The 21,741-nt window shown below is 42.0% G+C and overlaps 1 protein-coding gene across 3 annotated transcripts in view; it reads left to right on the forward strand.

Annotated features, from left to right (window-relative positions):
- Positions 1–11,554: 11,554 nt before the first annotated feature.
- LOC129823102 (LIM zinc-binding domain-containing Nebulette-like) overlaps positions 11,555–21,741 on the forward strand; it is a 99,809-nt gene continuing 89,622 nt past the window's right edge. Inside the window, exons 1-2 of one of the 3 annotated variants that reach the window (XM_055881857.1) lie at positions 11,555–11,966; positions 18,484–18,578. In XM_055881857.1, coding sequence (XP_055737832.1) covers positions 11,790–11,966; positions 18,484–18,578 — 272 coding nt within the window. In that variant the 5' untranslated portion in view covers positions 11,555–11,789. Of the gene's footprint in view, positions 12,266–18,483; positions 18,579–21,741 lie in introns of all 3 variants that reach the window. The other 2 variants (XM_055881859.1, XM_055881858.1) reach the window with 2 other exon arrangements.

Genomic DNA, 21,741 nt, shown 5'->3' on the forward strand with positions numbered 1-21,741 from the left:
CTGACAGCTGGTGCTTAAAGTTAGTGAGGGAGATATGAGTCTTCAGCTTCAGGGATTTTTGCAAGTCATTCCAGTCATTGGCAGCAGAGAACTGGAAGGAAAGGCGGCCAAAGGAGGAATTGGCTTTGGGGGTGACCAGTGAAATATACCTGCTGTAGTGCGTGCTACGGGTTGGTGCTGCTATGGTGACCAGTGAGCTGAGATGAGGCGGGCCTTTATCATGGTTGCATCATGGTATGGGTATGCTTGACATCGGCAAATACTGGGAGGTTTTTTCAGAATAAAAATAAACGGGATGGAGCTAAGCACAGGCAAAATCCTAGAGGAATTCCTTTCTTCAGTCTGCTTTACACCAGACACTGGGAGATTAATTGACCTTTCAGCAGGACAAAAACCTACAACACAAGGCCAAATCTACACTGGAGTTGCTTACCAAGAAGACAGCAAATGTTCCTCAGTGGCCAAGTCACAGTTTTGACTTAAATCTGCTTGAATATCCATGGAAACACTTGAAAATTATCTAGCCGTGATCCCCAACACCTTGACAGAGCCTGAAGAATTATGAAAATACATTGAACAAAAATATAAACACAACATGCAAAAATGTCAAAGATTTTACTGAGTTACAGTTCATATAAGGAAATCAGTCAATTGAAATAAATCCATTAGACCCAAATCTATATATTCCACATGACTGGGAATGCAGATATGCAAAGATACCTTTAAAAAAAAAGTCTGAAAAAGTTGGCAAAAAAGTGTGGCATGGGCCCTCAAATCCCTTTTGTTTATCCCATGTGTAACTCTGTGTTGTTTTTGTCGCACTGCTTTGCTTTATCTTGGCCAGGTCGCAGTTGTAAATGAGAAGTTGTTCTCAACTGGCCTACCTGGTTAAATAAAGGTGAAATAAAAAATCCTCAAAGTTCTACAACTGTACCATTGAGAGCATTTTGACTGGCTACATCAGTGCCTGGTATGGCCCTCGATCACATGGTGCTACGGAGGGTGGTGAGGACAGCTCAGTACATCACTGGGGCTGAGCTCCCTGCCACCCAGGACATCTAGAGTGAGGAGAACAAGTATTTGATACACTGCCGATTTAGCAGGTTTTCCTACTTACAAAGCATGTAGAGGTCTGTAATGTTTTATCATAGGTGCACTTCAACTGTGAGAGACGGAATCTAAAACAAAAATCCAGAAAATCACATTGTATGATTTTTAAGTAATTAATTTGTATTTTATTATAGTATTATTATTATCCTTTTCCGCAGCAACCAGTGATCCGGGTCAACAGCATCAATGTAACAGTTTAACTTTACGTCCGTCCCCTCGACCATACCCGGGCTCGAACCAGGGACCCTCTGCGCACATCAACAACTGACACCCACGAAGCATCGTTACCCATCGCTCCACAAAAGCCGCGGCCCTTGCAGAGCAAGGGGAACCACTACTTTAAGGTCTCAAAGCGAGTGATGTCACCGATTGAAACGCTATTAGCGTGCACCACCGCTAACTAGCTATCCATTTCACATCGGTTACAGTTACACTGTGCCTAAAATGACGTTGGAGGCAGTTTATGGTAGATAAATTAACATTCAATTCTCTGGCAACAGCATGCCAATTGCACACTCCCTTAGAACTTGAGATATCTGTGGCATTGTGTTGTGTGATAAAACTGCACATTTTAAAGTGGCCTTTTATTGTCCCCAGCACAAGGTGCACCTCTGTAATGATCATGCGCTTTAATCAGTTTCTTGATATGCCACACCTGTCAGGTGGATGGATTATCTTGGCAAAGGTGAAATGCTCACTAACAGGGATGTAAACACATTTGTGCACAACATTTTTGAGAAATAAGATATTTGTGCATATGGAACATTTCTGGGACCTTTTAATTTAGCTCATGAAACATGGGACCAACACTTTACATGCTTCGTTTATATTTCTGTAATGGACTAATGTTGCACAACACAGTTGTATTAAGCTTTTAGGGTGGGTTGCACCGACATGGTTTAAATTAATCTATGATTAGAGCTAATGTAGGTTTTGTAAATCTAGGTTTATAATTAAGCAGAGATTTGTTGTACCACTTAATTTTTATTCATTTAAATTCCTCAGGTAGGTCCTCCTCAGTCTCCTGCCAAAGTTATACAGAACTGCTACTGCAATAATGATTGTCAGTGTAGTGTCCATCTTCGTGTGGAGCCCCTCCTGTAGGCACAAAAAAAAATTCCACACTCCAAAAACTCTATTATGAGACATCTTGCCAGGATATGAGATGTGTTCTATTCTCTCTCTTCAGATGTCTGGCGGTTTAAAAAGGGAGTGCTAAGTTACCCACGACATATCCATTGTCACGGAATACTTCTCCATTCTCGCCACCAGGGTTGGGAATAGGAATGTGTGTACGGTCTATTGCCCCTAGTACACCTGGGAATCTAGCTGTCTTATAAAATCCAGCTGCTGTTTCCTCTGTAGGATTGAACCTTATGTACTGATTCTTCAGACTGGCAATAGCACTGGACACTCTGACTACAATCCTCCAGACAGTTGACTTGTGGAATCCAAAAAGGATTCCACAAGTCAATTGCATAGAACTGTAGGGCCACCAAGAGCTGAAGTAGTGGGGGTACAGCTGTGTTCCTATCACTCCCATGCTTAATGGTTGGTCCAACCTTTCTTTCCAGTTGCATTACAGAGTCCTTGGAGAAGCAGTATCTCCTTGAAAACTCATCATTATCATAAAATTCAACAGGATATAACCTGTCTCTAAATATTCTCTGAGGAACTCTATCGTTTTGGTCTCCACAGTAGATATGCTGCCATTTTAGCAGTTAAACCATATCAGGTGGCAGTTTAGAATTCATCTCCAATCTAAATGTATATTCATTTTTTTTTATTGAGCAACAGGCGTAACATTTATCTAGGTTTAAAGTGAAAACTAAACTTATATTAGAGGAAGGATTTAATTTAACTATGATTAATTTAAAACTAAGTTTAACATTTGGTGCAGCACGATTAATAGATTAACCTTGATTTAACCCAGTTTAATTGTTAATCCATGTTGGTGCAACCCACCTTTAGAGATTTACCTAGAAGGCTCACAGCTGTAATTGCTGCCAAAGATGTTTCTTACATGTATTGACTCAGGGACCTGATTACTTATTCAACGACTATATTTTAGTTATTTAATTTCTATTAATCTTTAAAAAATATTAAATGACTTCCACTTTAACATTAAAGAGTAATTTATGAAGATTGTTGACAATTAAATCAATTTTAATCCCACTTTGTAACAATAAAATATGACGAAATCCAAGGGTTATGAATACATTTACAAGGCACTGTACACGCTTCGCCTTTGTACACACAGTACGTTGTTTTCATTTGACAATATTGTCTTGTTATGTATGTATTGTTGATCACTTGTTGTGTTAAATGTAGTGAAACATTGGTTCAACTCATTATATATGGTAATAGAGGGAGATTGGGGGATAAGGACACTTTGGAACGCTAAAATTACCCCCTGTAAAAGATGAGCTACCAGTCCGTCAAATGCATGTTATCTTGTAATAGCGAAGACATCCTTTTTAAATAGTACGCACAGTTGATGCTGGATAGAACAAAGGACCTTAGACATAGAAGAAGAGACAAAGAAGGCAAAAGATTGGATAATGCTCCTAGTATGAGTAAATATGCTTTTCATACGCTATTTAATGTGTTTTTATAGTGGTAACGTAACAATAATTATTGCCCAAGCAAAAGGCTAGTCAAGGTCTACAGTGGGAGGGGGCAGAGAAGAATCAAGGATTTCTGTAACTGACTGAACCAATCAAGTGTAAATCCCACTGCGTTCGGACCAGCCGGGAGGTAGGTGTCATCGTATGGTATTTATACCGTTCTACAGCGTTCACGTTTTGGATAATGGTTAGGGACTGTACATTTCGCACATCGTGTGTAGAATTGGATATTTTCACATTTTATTTTTACTCTCTTACGTAATTTATGGTTAACTATATGTTAGGAATACGTTTGCAAACACAAGCATACAGCCGCGTTGCACACTGGGAATTAAGTTGAATATTCATGAGCTGAAAAAATACAAGCGTTTGCATTGGCTAGTAAAGTAAATTAGCAAAATACAAATTCTGTTTCGTTGTTAGTGGGGATAAATTGACGGCTTGACCTATACATATGGTTCTGGGTCTAGTTCGTTTTTGTGAGATTTAATGCAGGCAAATATTTGAGTATATACTGTTTTCTGAGGTTACAACTATTAAGTATTACAAGGTGTGTGATAATATACATATCCGTCTATGCAAGTTACGTGAAAGCCGTTACTTCTATTTTCCAAAAGACCAAATCAAATTGTGTAGAGAGCGGATTGGGGTCACTATCAAGCACTCCTGACTGACAATTATCAATCGTATGAACCCACTGCAATCTGACCCGTCGAGAGTCCAATGCTTTGCCATGCATATTTATAAATGAACATGTGACGCATATAGATCGTTTTTAGTCATGGTTGGTGAAATTGTAAAAACCATTATGGAAACTACATATTTGTTCCACCATTGCATTTAGTACAATTATTGCTAGCTGAAATTGATACAATATTATTTTGAAATATTTGTGATCTATTATTTAGAGAACTTGGCAGTGCATTAGAAATAGGCCCCTATCATAGACAGCCGAGACATCATAAGGCACACGTTGAATATAATAGCAGAACAGACTTGAACTATCACAATGACTTGAACTATCACAATGAATTCCCAACTTTTTAAATACAGTTTTATCGAGATATATAAATAAGAAGTTGCCGTATTTGAGTTGTTGAACGAAACAGATAATGTAACCGACTGACGTATACGATGTATCAGACTCAATTATTTTACCATTATCAGCCACTCGGATGCGCACCACGGCCGTGTTATTTTTGAGAACACTGGTTTCTAGCGTCTCTGGCATTATCACTATCATGGGCTACAGTGCTGTGTCGTGAGTGATGAGTCAAATTACAAATGAACAGATGGCTTAAAATAATACAGGGATAGACTTTTGCTTTGCCTTGATTTTCAATAGGTTATAATATAACATATTTGTAGGCCCTTGCCATGCTGCATCCTCTTCCATGGCTTGGATCCTGCTGCCTGTTACAATCAATAGGCCTATCTATTCCTCAATAACCTCTATTTACCATAACACTTCATTGATTGACTTCTACTCTTATGTCACTTTAGGACCTCACAGGATTAATCTTGTCCACCAGCCTGCTCTCTCTCTCTGTCAAACCGTCTGGTTTCTCCACTACTATTAGCCATGTTGACCAATCAATCAGCTCTGGTCCCAGAGACCCAGAAGGTGTTGAAGGCTTTTTTTCCGACCCTAATTTTGCCGCAAAAAGGCCTGCTAATTTTGCCGATTTGCCGCAAAAAGGCCTGCATGTCACGTATTTCTGTAGGACCAGGGTTGGGGGAGACTGTATTATACCATCTGATGACAGACAGCGAGCCTTTACTGTACCAGTGAGTTACGGTGACCTCATCTTCTGTGATGCTTTATTGGATGCATCACTATATTATGAGCTGTGATGTGGACATAAATTGGAGTTGTGTGACATTGTATGGTTGGACTAGTGTCATAAGAAAGATCCAATGTAAATTCCATGATTGCAGATCACTGATGAGCATTTTATTATCCCCACCAGACATTGTCCACAAAAGCATCATTCATTTGATTCTGCTGCTCGAAGACGTGTCCCTGCAATGCCTCATTCCAGCGATGGAGTTTGTCATCAGAGAAGGTGGAGTTTGTTCTTCTTCTGGATCCTGCTGGAGAGCTACTGGGTAGGTAAGCTTTTGCTTCAACCCCATCATTACACACCTCGCTAATCAAGGTTCTAATGAGCAGTAGAATCAGGTGTCCTAGCTAAGGGTTGGGGAGAAAGCTTGCAGGAGGGTACCTCTTCAGAAGGAGGGATGGGTAAACCTAGACTACACATTTCATTAATCTGAGAAATTGTGGTGTAGGCCTATTAAGATTATATGAGAAAGTGTTAAAATCTTATAAATCGACAACACTTTCATGCAAGTCCTAACTAATCACTGTGATTTATTTTCTCAGTGGAAGCTAATGAATTTCATGCTTAAAGATAAGGGTGACTTCATCTGCTCGTGGGAAATGGGGAAATGGGGAAGTGGGAAGTCCGACATGAATGTGTTCACCTGCCTTTGAAGTCCGAAAAATAAGATTGTAGCTAGATAGCTAATACTAAAGTTAGCTAACTTGCTTAAACTAGCAACATTCTCCATATTGATAAGGTTGCAATTGTCAAAATATGATTTGTTGTCATCTTTTGGTTTAAAGGGTAAAGGTCAGTGGTGAAACGTCACAACTCTGCAACTTGAGTAGGGTAACACCAGTTTCTCAGAGTTTCTCACTTGGAGGGTCGTTCAAGTGAAATTTTCCGCTGGGAACAGTCCTTGCTATCTGGGATCCTTGGGACATCCCTACCCCATTGAAGTAGAAATTGAAAAATGTTAAATAAGGGTTATGATTAAGGTTAGGTTTAGGGTTGGAGTTGGGACATCCCAGTGAACTACGAGCTTCCGATAATGCGGAATTAGACCTGGAACAAAGTTTGTATATTCTTTATAGTTTACTCTTTTATTTAATATGGTTAAAAACCTCTATGCCTTAAATGTATTGTGTCTATGTATGTTGCTACTCTATTTGCTGTTTTGCTGTAGGATACATAGTTTAATAATTACACTCAAGATGTAGCTAGCTTCATGCCCTGCCTTTGTACACACAGTACATTGTTTTCATTTTACAATAAATTTTCTCCAGATACAGGCTATAAAAATATATATATTCTCCTTGTAGATATCTTGTGTGATTTCTAGTGAAAAATTGGTTAAACAAGTCAATGTATATGGCAATAGAGGAGGGGGATTGAAGGATAAGGACACTTTAGACAAGCTTAAATAACACCTACCTATCTGTCTAGTGCGTTATGATAAGGGATAATCAATGAGGGGCTATTCGTTCTATGGAAAATAACGAACAACGTGGAAGGTGTGCCCCACGACTTGCTAGCGGAATGGAACTGACCTTCCACGGAGTTGCATTATTTTCCAAATAACGCACAGGGCCCGAGAAATAGACTTGCTAGTTTAGCTAACAAACTCATTATGAAAATAAAATTCAACAATGCCAATAATGTTTTCAACTGCCAAACTATACCTTTCCTATTACAATAATTTTTATACATCTATATATATTTTTTTTCTTTATATACATATACAGTACCTGTCAAAAGTGTGGACGCACCTACTTATTCAATGGATTTTCTTTATTTTTACTATTTTCTACATTGTATAATAATAGTGAAGACATCAAAACTATGGGGAAAAAAAGCTAATCTAAATAGATTTGAGATTTGAGATTTTTCAAAGTAGCCACCCTTTGCCTTGATGACAGCTTTGCACACTCTTGGTATTCTCTCAACCAGCTTCATGAGGTAGTCACCTGGAATGCTTTGCCAACAGTCTTGAAGGAGTTCCCACATATGCTGAGCACTTGTTGGCTGCTTTTCCTTCACTCTGCGGTCCAAGTCATCCCAAACCATCTCAATTAGGTTGAGGTTGGGTGATTGTGGAGGCCAGGTCATCTCATGCAGCACTCCATCACTCTCCTTCTTGGTCAAATAGTCCTTGCACAGCCCGGAGGTATGTTTTGGGTAATTGTCCTGTTGAAAAACAAGTGATAGTCCCACTTATCGCAAATCAGATCGGATGGCGTATTGCTGCAGAATACTGTGGTAGCCATGCTGGTTAAGTGTGCCTTGAATTCTAAATAAATCACTGACAGTGTCACCAGCAAAGCACCCCTACACCATCACACCACCTCCTCCATGCTTCACGGTGGGAACCACACATGCGGAGATCATCCGTCACCTACTCTACATCTCAGAAAGACACGGCTGTCTCAAATTTGGACTCATCAGACCAAAGGACAGATTTCCACCGGTCTAATGTCCATTGTTCCTGTTTCTTGGCCCAAGCAAGTCTCTTCTTCTAATTGGTGTCCTTTTTGTAACAATTCGACCATGAAGGCCTGATTTCACACGGTCTCCTCGGACACATCGCAACATCAACTGTTCAGTTACTCTGTGAAGCATTTATTTGGGCTGCAATCTGAGTTGCAGTTAATTGCCGATATCTGAGGCTGGTAAATCTAATGAACTTCTCCTCTGCTGCAGAGGTAACTCTGGGTCTTCCTTTCCTGTGGCGGTCCTCATGAGAGCCAGTTTCATCATAGCGCCTTTTGGTTTTGTGACTGCACTTGAAGAAACTTTCAAAGTTCATAACATTTTATGGATTGACTGACCTTCATGTCTTAAAGTAATAATGAACTGTCATTTCTCTTTGCTTATTTGAGCTGTTCTTACCATAATATGGAATTGGTCTTTTACCAAATACTGATATACACTGCTCAAAAAAATAAAGGGAACACTAAAATAACACATCCTAGATCTGAATGAATGAAATATTCTTATTAAATACTTTTTTCTTTACATAGTTGAATGTGCTGACAACAAAATCACACAAAAATTATCAATGGAAATCAAATTTATCAACGCATGGAGGTCTGGATTTGGAGTCACACTCAAAATTAAAGTGGGAAACCACACTACAGGCTGATCCAACTTTGATGTAATGTCCTTAAAACAAGTCAAAATGAGGCTCACGTGCCTGTATGACCTCCCTACAATGCCTGGGCATGCTCCTGATGAGGTGGCGGATGGTCTCCTGAGAGATCTCCTCCCAGACCTGGACTAAAGCATCCGCCAACTCCTGGACAGTCTGTGGTGCAACGTGGCATTGGTGGATGGAGCGAGACATGATGTCCCAGATGTGCTCAATTGGATTCAGGTCTGGGGAACGGGCGGGCCAGTCCATAGCATCAATGCCTTCCTCTTGCAGGAACTGCTGACACACTCCAGCCACATGAGGTCTAGCATTGTCTTGCATTAGGAGGAACCCAGGGCCAACCGCACCAGCATATGGTCTCACAAGGGGTCTGAGGATCTCATCTCGGTACCTAATGGCAGTCAGGCTACCTCTGGCGAGCACATGGAGGGCTGTGCGGCCCCCAAAGAAATGCCACCCCACACCATGACTGGCCCACCGCCAAACCGGTCATGCTGGAGGATGTTGCAGGCAGCAGAACGTTCTCCACGGCGTCTCCAGACTCTATCACGTCTGTCACATGTGCTCAGTGTGAACCTGCTTTCATCTGTGAAGAGCACAGGGCGCCAGTGGCGAATTTGCCAATCTTGGTGTTCTCTGGCAATTGCCAAACGTCCTGCACGGTGTTGGGCTGTAAGCACAACCCCCACCTGTGGACGTCGGGCCCTCATAACACCCTCATCGAGTCTGTTTCTGACCGTTTGAGCAGACACATGCACATTTGTGGCCTGCTGGAGGTCATTTGGCAGGGCTCTGGCAGTGCTCCTCCTGCTCCTCCTTGCACAAAGGCGGAGGTAGCGGTCCTGCTGCTGGGTTGTTGCCCTCCTACGGCCTCCTCCATGTCTCCTGATGTACTGGCCTGTCTCCTGGTAGCGCCTCCATGCTCTGGACACTACGCTGACAGACACAGCAAACCTTCTTACCACAGCTCGCATTGATGTGCCATCCTGGATGAGCTGCACTACCTGAGCCACTTGTGTGGGTTGTAGACTCCGTCTCATGCTACCATTAGAGTGAGAGCACCGCCAGCATTCAAAAGTGACCAAAACATCAGCCAGGAAGCATAGGAACTGAGAAGTGGTCTGTTGTCACCACCTGCAGAATCACTCCTTTTTTGGGGGTGTCTTGCTAATTGCCTATAATTTCCACCTTTTGTCTATTCCATTTGCACAACAGCATGTGAAATTTATTGTCAATCAGTGTTGCTTCCTAAGTGGACAGTTTGATTTCACAGACGTGTGATTGACTTGGAGTTACATTGTGTTGTTTAAGTGTTCCCTTTATTTTTTTGAGCAGTGTATATAAATATATATATAAAAAGTCAGTAAAAAAAGAAACGTCCCATTTTCAGGACCCTGTCTTTCAAAATTAATTCGTAAAATTCCAAATAACTTCACATATCTTCATTGTAAAGGGTATAAACACTGTTTCCCATGCTTGTTCAATGAACCATAAACAATTAATGAACATGCACCTGTGGAATGGTCATTAAGACACTAACTGCTTACAGATGGTAGGCAATTAAGGTCACAGTTATGAAAACTTAGGACACTAAAGAGGCCTTTCTACTGAGTCTGAAAAACACCAAAAGAAAGATGCCTACGGTCCCTGCTCATCTGCATGAACATGCCTTGGGTATGCTGCAAGGAGGCATGAGGATGTGCAGATGTGGCCAGGGCAATTAATTGCAATGTCCATACTGTGAGACGCCTAAGACAGCGCTACAGGGAGACAGGTCGAACAGCTGATCGTCCTCGCAGTGGCAGACCACGTGTAACAACACCTGCACAGGATCGGTACATCTGAACGTCACACCTGCGGGACAGGTACAGGATGGTAACAACAACTGCCCGAGTTACATCAGGAACGCACAATCCCTCTATCAGTGCTCAGACTGTCCACAATAGGCTGAGAGAGGCTGGACTGAGGGCTTGTAGGCCTGTTGTAAGGCAGGTCCTCACCAGATATCACCGGCAACAACGTCGCCTATGGGCACAAACCCACCGTCGCTGGACCAGACAGGACTGGCAAAAAGTGAACATGTGTCTTTTATACAGGTAACAAACTGAGATTAGGAGAACTTTAAGAGTGTGCTCCTAATCTCAGCTCATTACCTGTATAAAAGACACCTGGGAGACAGAAATCTTTCTGATTGAGAGGGGGTCAAATACTTATTTCCCTCATTAAAATGCTAATCAATTTATAACATTTTTGACATGCGTTTTTCTGGATTTTTTTGTTGTCATTCTGTCTCTCACTGTTCAAATAAACCTACCATTAAAATTATAGACTGATCATTTCTTTGTCAGTGGGGCAAACGTACAAAATCAGCAGGGAATCAAATACTTTTTTCCCTCACTGTATCTATTCCTCAAGAACCTCTATTTCCCATAACACTTCATTGATTGACTGCTGCTGTTATGTCACTTCAGGACACAGACCTGTGGGGTGGAAATGGTTTGCAGTCGACCATAATGAGAGAGTGAGTCATTTGGTATGGGTATTGTACTGAAAATGCTTTTAAGATGGGAAATTATTGCAAATTCCAAATGCACATGGGGATGCACACCCACTTTTTCAGGTGGTTTGTTGTGATTGGGATTTCTAGATCTGTTGTGTATGTGGTCGTGCCTATATTTCGTGACTAACTTGCACTCATACAAACAAAAACCTCAGTATGGGATCCTTTGATCTTCTTCCCACTGAATTTGTTATGTAATGCTGCCAGTCTCTTTGTCTTCACACAAATTACCATGGGACATTTTCTGCCTGTGCTCATCTTTCAGTTGTGCTGCTGGTCCACAGATTTAGGATTGTCATGGATGATGGAAACAAAACAGGGTGGTTCTACAGAGAATTATGAGTCTTTTTTAAATGAAAAGATTGCAAAGTAAAAGATTGTGAAATTAAATGACAGATTGTAAAGATAACCGTTCATGTGATGCTTGGTAAACAAGTAAAAATTGCTTATATTTTGTTGCCTACGACAACAATTTTAGCCTACCCATCAGCTTTCAGCAGTACGTTAAATTGAATATGCTTATGTTGAATTTCATTTGCTGCCTAGTTTGGACGCTCTCTCTCTCTCTCTCTCTCTCTCTCTCTCTCTCTCTCTCTCTCTCTCTCTCTCTCTCTCTCTCATATATAAAGAACGCAGGAACATCATGTGGTCCTGGCTTGGCGCTGTCGCTGAATCAAACGGCTTGGATCGTGGTAGGTGCTGTGTCACACAAGCAGCCACAGTTTACGTCTGTTCAATTGTAATGCGGCATCCACTCAGGACAGGATAGTGACTGTGCGAACTCTGAGAGACGCGCTACTTTGTTTATTTCTACCGACTTGACCTCGGGATGTGAAGTAAAGCTGTTACCAGATTTCAAAGAACTATTTGCACACTAATACATTTGATTTATTGTCGTGGGGAATAAGACGAATATTTGAAAATGAACCCTCCGTGTGCGCGCTGTGGGAAAATTGTCTATCCGACGGAGAAAGTCAACTGCCTTGATAAGGTGAGATGATCACAATTTCAATGCTCTCATATGATTATGTCTATATCAGAATTGACTACAGTGTATTTCAGCAGCCTGTTAGTGGATTTAAAAAAAACTTTGATTCAAACTTCTCTTTGGCCACATAGTCTAATTTTACAGAACAGCGAGTGCACTGCTAAGCACAAAACCAGAATAGCCTACATTTGACTATACAAAAAGTTTTTTAGTGTGGTTTTGCTTAGCTTGTGTTACTCTCATGATATGTGTATTATAATAGCATATCTATTGTAGTATACACTCTCAGAAAAAGGGTTCCATCTCCTATGGGGAAAGCTGAAGAACCCTTTTAGGTTCTAGATAGCACCTTTTTTCGCCCTAAGAGTGTAGGAGGATATTGCGCATCATATTGACATGGCAAGGGGACGGGATAGCCAACAAGTTTACCCTTTATCCCCTGAAGGACATATTCTCAGATTTGCTCAATAGGGAATGACTGGCATTTTCTTGCTGTGATCCTTTATTTATTTTTTACCTGCTCTTCCTTTTTGTGCACTTGATCAAAATATGAATTCTGGTTTATGGTTGAATATGGCCTACAACTAGTTAATGATCGATTTAATAGCCACTTTGCATTATTTTTGTCTATGTCAGACCTAGGATCTATACTACTACTATTACTACTATTACAGTTTAATAATAGAAAGGTTCTTTAGGAGTGAGAGTCTTATGTCGAAGTTGTCAAACCCAACCCCTTTATCTTGACCCCTTTTGTAAACCATCAACCCTTGGCTCTACTTTTTCCGCAGGCCTGCCCATTACCTAAACCCCAAACCCTTGTCCTGGCCATATGGAACCCATGTGGCCCACTTTCTGAGGACGTCACACACACATTACATCACGCACATTTTTTATTTTTTTATTTATTTCACCTTTATTTAACCAGGTAGGCAAATTGAGAACACGTTCTCATTTACAATTGCGACCTGGCCAAGATAAAGCAAAGCAGTTCGACACATACAACAACACATAGTTACACATGGAGTAAAACAAACATACAGTCAATAATACAGTGAAAATAAGTCTATATACAATATGAGCAAGTGAGGTGAGATAAGGGAGGTGAAGGCAAACAAGATATATATATAAATAAATTAAAAAATATATAAAAAGGCCATGGTGGCGAAGTAAATACAATATAGCAAGTAAAAAAAAATAACACTGGAATGGTTGGTTTGCAGTGGAAGAAGGTGCAAAGTAGAGATAGAAATAATGGGGTGCAAAGGAGCAAAATAAATAAATACAGTAGGTAAAGAGGTAGTTGTTTGGGCTAAATTATAGATGGGCTATGTACAGGTGCAGTAATCTATGAGCTGCTCTGACAGCTGGTGCTTAAAGCTAGTGAGGGAGATAAGTGTTTCCAGTTTCAGAGATTTTTGTAGTTCGTTCCAGTCATTGGCAGCAGAGAACTGGAAGGAGAGGCGGCCAAAGGAAGAATTGGTTTTGGGGGTGACCAGAGAGATATACCTGCTGGAGCGCGTGCTACGGGTGGGCGTTGCTATGGTGACCAGCGAGCTGAGATAAGGGGGGACTTTACCTAGCAGGGTCTTGTAGATGACCTGGAGCCAGTGGGTTTGGCGACGAGTGTGAAGCGAGGGCCAGCCAACGAGAGCGTACAGGTCGCAGTGGTGGGTAGTATATGGGGCTTTGGTGACAAAACGGATGGCACTGTGATAGACTGCATCCAATTTATTGAGTAGGGTTTTGGAGGCTATTTTGTAAATGACATCACCGAAGTCGAGGATTGGTAGGATGGTCAGTTTTACAAGGGTATGTTTGGCAGCATGAGTGAAGGATGCTTTGTTGCGGAATAGGAAGCCGATTCTAGATTTAACTTTGGATTGGAGATGCTTGATGTGAGTCTGGAAGGAGAGTTTACAGTCTAACCAGACACCTAGGTATTTGTAGTTGTCCACATATTCTAAGTCAGAGCCGTCCAGAGTAGTGATGCTGGACAGGCGGGCAGGTGCAGGCAGCGATCGGTTGAAGAGCATGCATTTAGTTTTACTTGTATTTAAGAGCAATTGGAGGCCACGGAAGGAGAGTTGTATGGCATTGAAGCTCGCCTGGAGGGTTGTTAACACAGTGTCAAGAGAAGGGCCAGAAGTATACAGAATAGTGTCGTCTGCGTAGAGGTGGATCAGAGACTCACCAGCAGCAAGAGCGACATCATTGATGTATACAGAGAAGAGAGTCGGTCCAAGAATTGAACCCTGTGGCACCCCCATAGAGACTGCCATAGGTCCGGACAACAGACCCTCCGATTTGACACACTGAACTCGATCAGAGAAGTAGTTGGTGAACCAGGCGAGGCAATCATTAGAGAAACCAAGGCTGTCGAGTCTGCCGATGAGGATGTGGTGATTGACAGAGTCAAAAGCCTTGGCCAGGTCAATGAATATGGCTGCACAGTACTGTTTCCTATCGATAGCGGTTAAGATATCGTTTATGACCTTGAGCGTGGCTGAGGTGCACCCATGACCAGCTCTGAAACCAAATTGCATAGCGGAGAAGGTATGGTGGGATTCGAGATGGTCGGTAATCTGTTTGTTGACTTGGCTTTCGAAGACCTTAGAAAGGCAGGGTAGGATAGATATAGGTCTGTAGCAGTTTGGGTCTAGAGTGTCTCCCCCTTTGAAGAGGGGGATAACCGCAGCTGCTTTCCAATCTTTGGGAATCTCAGACGACACGAAAGAGAGGTTGAAAAGGCTGGTAATAGGGGTGGCAACAATTTCAGCAGATAGTTTTAGAAAGAAAGGGTCCAGATTATCTAGCCCGGCTGATTTGTAAGGGTCCAGATTTTGCAGCTCTTTCAGAACATCAGCTGACTGTATTTGGGAGAAAGAGAAATGGGGAAGGCTTGGGCGAGTAGCAGAGGGGAGGGCAGTGCTGTTGACCGGGGTAGGGGTAGCCAGGTGGAAAGCATGGCCAGCCGTAGAAAAATGCTTATTGAAATTCTCAATTATAATGGATTTGTCGGTGGTGACAGTATTTCCTATCTTCAGTGCAGTTGGAAGCTGGGAGGAGGTGTTCTTATTCTCCATGGACTTTACAGTGTCCCAGAACTTTTTTGAGTTTGTGTTGCAGGAAGCAAATTTCTGCTTGAAAAAGCTAGCCTTGGCTTTTCTAACTGCCTGTGTATACTGGTTTCTAGCTTCCCTGAAAAGTTGCATATCACGGGGGCTGTTCGATGCTAATGCAGAACGCCATAGGATGTTTTTCTGTTGGTTAAGGGCAGTCAGGTCAGGAGAGAACCAAGGGCTATATCTGTTCCTGGTTCTAAATTTCTTGAATGGGGCATGCTTATTCAAGATGGTGAGGAAGGCATTTTTAAAAAATATCCAGGCATCCTCTACTGACGGGATGAGATCAATATCCTTCCAGGATACCTCGGCCAGGTCGATTAGAAAGGCCTGCTCGCTGAAGTGTTTCAGGGAGCGTTTGACAGTGATGAGTGGAGGTCGTTTGATCGCTGACCCATTACGGATACAGGCAATGAGGCAGTGATCGCTGAGATCTTGGTTGAAAACAGCAGAGGTGTATTTGGAGGGCAAGTTGGTTAGGATGATGTCTATGAGGGTACCCGTGTTTACGGAATTGGGGTGATACCTGGTAGGTTCATTGATAATTTGTGTGAGATTGAGGGCATCAAGCTTAGATTGTAGGATGGCTGGGGTGTTAAGCATGTTCCAATTTAGGTCGCCTAGCAGCACAAGCTCTGAAGATAGATGGGGGGCAATCAGTTCACAAATGGTGTCCAGAGCACAGCTGGGGGCAGAGGGTGGTCTATAGCAGGCGGCAACAGTGAGAGACTTGTTTTTAGAGAGGTGGATGTTTAAAAGTAGGAGTTCAAATTGTTTCGGAACAGACCTGGATAGTAAAACAGAACTCTGCAGGCAATCCTTGCAGTAGATTGCAACACCGCCCCCTTTGGCCGTTCTATCTTGTCTGAAAATCTTGTAGTTAGGGATGAAAATGTCAGAATTTTTGGTGGTCTTCCTAAGCCAGGATTCAGACACGGCTAAAACATCTGGGTTGGCAGAGTGTGCTAAAGCAGTGAACAAAACAAACTTAGGGAGGAGGCTTCTAATGTTAACATGCATGAAACCAAGGCTATTACGGTTACAGAAGTCATCAAAAGAGAGCGCCTGGGGAATAGGAGTGGAGCTAGGTACTGCAGGGCCTGGATTCACCTCTACATCACCAGAGGAACAGAGGAGGAGTAGGATAAGGGTACGGCTAAAAGCTATGAGAATTGGTCGTTTGGAACGTCTAGAACAGAGAGTAAAAGGAAGTTTCTGGGGGCGATAAAATAGCTTCAAGGAATAATGTACAGACAAACGTATGGTAGGATGTGAATACAGTGGAGGTAAACCTAGGTAATGGGTGATGATGAGAGAGATATAGTCTCTAGAAACATCATTGAAACCAGGTGATGTCATCGCATATGTGGGTGGTGGAACTGAGAGGTTGGATATATAGTGAGCAGGGCTAGAGGCTCTACAGTGAAATAAGCCAATAAACACTAACCAGAACAGCAATGGACAAGGCATATTTACATTAAGGAGAGGCATGCTTAATCGAGTGATCATAAGGGTCCAGTGAGTAGAGGTTGGTTGGGGGCACGGCGATCCAGACAGCTGGCCGGGTAGCTGGCTATCGGTAGCAAGATAACATAGGATGGAGGTCTGTTTTTATTTTATTTTTTTTAATTTTATTTTTTGTCACCTCGTTCGTTTCCGTCGGTAGATTAGTGGGGTTCCGTGTGGTAGAGGGGATCGATCCAATTGGCAAAATAGATATAGTGACCCAGGAAAAAGAAAAAAAAAATTGTCCGGTATATTTATTTAGATAGCAGCCGATAAGACAGCTAATAATTAGCAGATGGGTATTCAAAAACGTTGCAATGGAAAAGCCTGTTGAAACCACCTCGGACAATTACGTCGGCAGACCAGTCGTGATGGATCGGCGGGGCTCCGTGTCGGCAATAAAGGGTCCAGTCCAATTGGCAAAAGAGGTATTGTAGCCCAATAATTCGCTGGTAGGCCTCTTCGGCTAGCCGGCAGATGGGCCTAGCTCGAGGCTAGCTCAAGGCTAACTGGTGCTTGTTTCGGGACAGAGGTATTAGCCAGTAGTAGCCACCTGGTTGCAGCTAGCTAGCGACGATGATCCGGTGTAATTGTCCAGAGCTTGCGTCAGGAATCCGGTGATGTGGTAGAGAAAAAGCAGTCTTATATTCTCTGGGTTGATATCGCGCCTGCAGACTGGCAGGTATTTGCCCGAGCTGAAGCTGGCTGGTGTCCGAGTTAAGGGCGAAGACCGCAGCAGTGGCTAACTGACTACTAGCTAGTAGCTAGTTATCTGGCTAGCTTCTGATTGGGGTTACGGTTCTAAAGTATAAAAAATAGCAGATCCGTACCACATTGGGTGAGGCGGGTTGCGGGAATGTATATTCAGTTCCAAGATGGAAAGTGAAATTAAAATATATACGAAATGTATACAAAAAATACGAGGACTATTTACGCGGGACAAGACAAGACAAACACACGTCCGACTGCTACGCCTTCTTGGAATAACGTGAACACATCATGGGCACTGAATACTGTATGGCACCCATCCAAACAAATCCATGGCGGAAACGCCAGTGGACAGTCGTAGCACCTGTATATCTGCAACCAAATGCATGGCCTATTGTAGGCCGACAGCTCAGAACCCTATACATCAGAGACATATATTCTTAGTAAAATTATTTACTCAATTTAGAATCAGTAATTTCCTCAGAATGAGTTGAAATATAGATAACCTTTGTTTAATTAATAAACCTTTCTTCTTGAGGACCTTACTAATTCACAAACTGGTTGTTCTTGTTTAGAACCACTTGGTTGTGATAATAGAAATCTGGGATATCGGTCATCTCTGCGCCTCCCAACTAATTGAGGGGCGGCAGGTAGCCAAGTGGTTAGAGCGTTGGGCTGGTAACCAAAAGGTTTCTAGATCAAATCCCTAGCTGACAAAGTAAAAATCTGTTGTTCTGCACTTGAACAAGGCAGTTAACCCACTGTTCCTAGGCTGTCTTTGTAAATAAGAATTTGTTCTTAACTGACTTGCCTAGTAAAATAAAGGCCATTATTCATTCACTATGATTTGACTTGAAATATAATTTGTGTTTTCTTTTCCAGAATTGGCATAAAGGATGCTTCCACTGCGAGGTGTGTAAGATGACTCTGAACATGAAGAACTACAAAGGCTATGATAAGAAGCCCTACTGCAATGCGTGAGTGTCGTTGCTATAGCTAATTATTTGCTTTGGTTTTAGGGCTTGTCAGGGGTCTTAAAGAGTTTTGTTGATTAAGTGGTAGATGTAGAGTATGGACACATGGGAATTAATGGGCAATGCATGTATAGTGTAGGTGATTTGAGAATTTCCTAAAAAGTCAGTGTTACAGTATAGGGGAGATAGTTCATGCATGCGAGAGAAAAGGCCCTGTCCTCGTCTCCAAAGCCTGGATGATCTACCAGTAATCTCAGGCTTGTTACATCTGAAACACACACATGATGTGTCTGGTTTTCCCTGGCTCTTCTTTAGGGCAAAGTTCTCAGATGAGAAATAAAAGAGTAGGCTGGAGACTGGCCTGTTGCATAGAACAACATGGCAACTAGGGCCTTCTATCAGAGAGCACAACAAGTCTATTTCAGTCCCCCAGCATGAAAGGAGATGGAGAGCCAATGCTTCTGCCTAGTTTTCTGCTTTGTGTTTCTCTTAACCATTCAGAAAAACAGCCCTTGGCTTTAAACAGGCTCTTGTAGCACACGATTCATACACAGGGAGGGAGAGAGAGGGATGGATGGATGGATGGATGGATGGATGGATGGAGGGAGGGAGGGAGGGAGGGAGGGAGGGAGGGAGGGAGGGAGGGATGGATGGATGGAGGGATGGAGGGATGGATGGATGGCTGGAGGGAGGGATGGAGGCTAGAAAGGGAGGGATAGATGGAGTCAGGGATATGGAGAAAAAGAGGGATGGATGGATGGATATACACACACAATTACAGGAGTGCAATTACTGTTTCTTCTTTCTATATAAAGCACCGCCCATGTGCTTGGTTACCTCTACCAAGCTCTGGTTCTGAACTGCAGGGTTAACTCTACCAAGCTCTGGTTCTGAACTGCAGGGTTAACTCTATCAAGCTCTGGTTCTGAACTGCAGGGTTAACTCTATCAAGCTCTGGTTCTGAACTGCAGGGTTAACTCTATCAAGCTCTGGTTCTGAACTGCAGGGAAGGGGAGTATGCACGCCTACTTAGCTGAACAAGTGTGGGTGAGATTAAGGGTCAGATTCTGGTGCTAGTGTGGATGTATAGTGCAGTTTGTTCAAGAAGAACACCTCCAGCATTTCAATAATAACATTTTAAGTGAATTTAATCTGCTGTCCTTGTATTGTTATTGATAGGGTTGTGTGTAAAGGTGGTCCATACCACTCTTGCCAATGAGCAGATTCATTGTAGCCTTCGTTTGAACAATAGATAAGGCATAGACAATATATATTTGCTGTATTATCAGTGCATACACAGTAGAAATGCCCAAACTGTTTTTCATCAAAGTCTTGTTTTGTGTCATTTCAACATATTTGTTTAGAGAAGTCCCCAAGAAAATACTGTGTTATAGAGTCATACAGGTGAGTGTACCGAAACACAGCCTCTAAGTCTGCAAACAGAATACACTTAGTCCTAACCTCCTCACACACCCTATAGCATTTACTTTATGGCTGCTTTGGGTGAAAATGACTCTGACTTTTAGGGCCATAAAGCTGTTTCTTCTCCCAGTGAGGGAGACTAATACTTTGTTTCACCCAAGCCCACCTATTTAATTATGATATTATACCTTTAGTGTTCTGACTATATTCCCTACGTGACGGGGCCAATAGTAAGATCATAGCAGCGGATGTTGAACTGTGCCTGAAAACAAACAAATGTTGTGTATGTCTGTGCATGTTTGAAAAATGGCACACACTTTGTCATGGTGATTAGTGTCAGCTAAATGAAGCTGTTCCTCAATATGTTGGAGTGGTTCACTCTTTTAAGCACCACCCCCACGGTTTCCAAACCTTGGGTCAGTACCTTTAAAGGGTCTTATAATAGCCAAGGTTCTTGGGACTCTCTCTCTCTCTCTTTCTCTTTCTCTCTCTTTTACTCACTCTTTCACTCTCTCTCAAACTTTTGGGGAAAAGTAATGCTACTTAGCCTTTGACATCCAGGGTAAAGCTTCTCTTCCAGAGTCTCGGGACAGAATCTACTAAGTTGCAAGAATGGATGCTTTTCCCACTGGCTTCCTCTGTGTCTAGGTATTATAAGCCCTTGGTTTCTCCAGTATCTCCCTGTATGCATGCATATGTTTGTCGCATTTTAGGTCATGATGGGTTGTAATAAACTCCCAAATCTTACAGGTTGTGCATTGCATTTACATTTTCGGCCTATTTTAGTCTTATACCAAGTGACTAACAGTCAGTCCTGGGTTGGTATGAGACCCAGGAGTCACTCACTCCAGCGTTCACCTCTGCTTAAGCGTAGGTCAAGGAATACTGCGAGGTTAATTACATGTCAGGGGATGAGAAAATATATCATCTGCCATTCCTGGCTCTTTTAAATGAAGCTGTGTGACCCTGAGTTCCCAGTTCATCATTCATATTTAAGCATCCACTCCTGCATAGCATTATTGCAGTGTAGAGGAAGGCTTATGTTCAGTCATGCCAATTCGATCTTTTAAATGCAAATTTCTCTAAAATATTTATATTTAATTAACATCTCTTTTTAAGTTAGAATAATTAGATCATGTTATGTAATCTGACTTCTCAATAGAAAGTGGTGATGCAAAGATGAATCCCATTTCCGAGTCTGTCTGGTGTACTGTGCCTTATAGTTTTAAACCAAACCAAATATTGTATTTCCATAATATAGTTTTATTTAATGTCTACAGTATACCATAACTCTACCATATGAGCCAGTGATAGTTGCGAATATCAATTGTATGAAAATGGTGATGATGACATGAGTGATTTTCAACTACTGCCATTGAGGGATATGACAAATGCCCCAAAAGTAGCATTTCAAATTTCATTGTTCACCACACATGCAGAGGTTGACAATGTCATTTGTCATGCAGACAAGAGATATGAGGGAAAGTTATGTAACTCTCTGACTAATCTTTTATGAGAGAACCCAGAACTGAAAAGGCAGAGATCTGAAGCAGAGTAACTTTTCGAGAAGATACGCTCCAGAATGTTATGCATGAATAGTTGAACAAATGAAAGCAAAACCATTAGTTATGTGTTGCATCAAAGCATGTGATTTTGACCCAATTAGGTATTTGATCAAATACAGCCAAGTTGCTCTTTATTTATTGGATATTATCCCCCAACCTCTGTCACAAAGCGTTCCTGC

Source organism: Salvelinus fontinalis, chromosome 25 (genome assembly GCF_029448725.1).
Source record: "Salvelinus fontinalis isolate EN_2023a chromosome 25, ASM2944872v1, whole genome shotgun sequence".
In the NCBI taxonomy this organism is placed as follows: Eukaryota; Metazoa; Chordata; class Actinopteri; order Salmoniformes; family Salmonidae; genus Salvelinus; species Salvelinus fontinalis.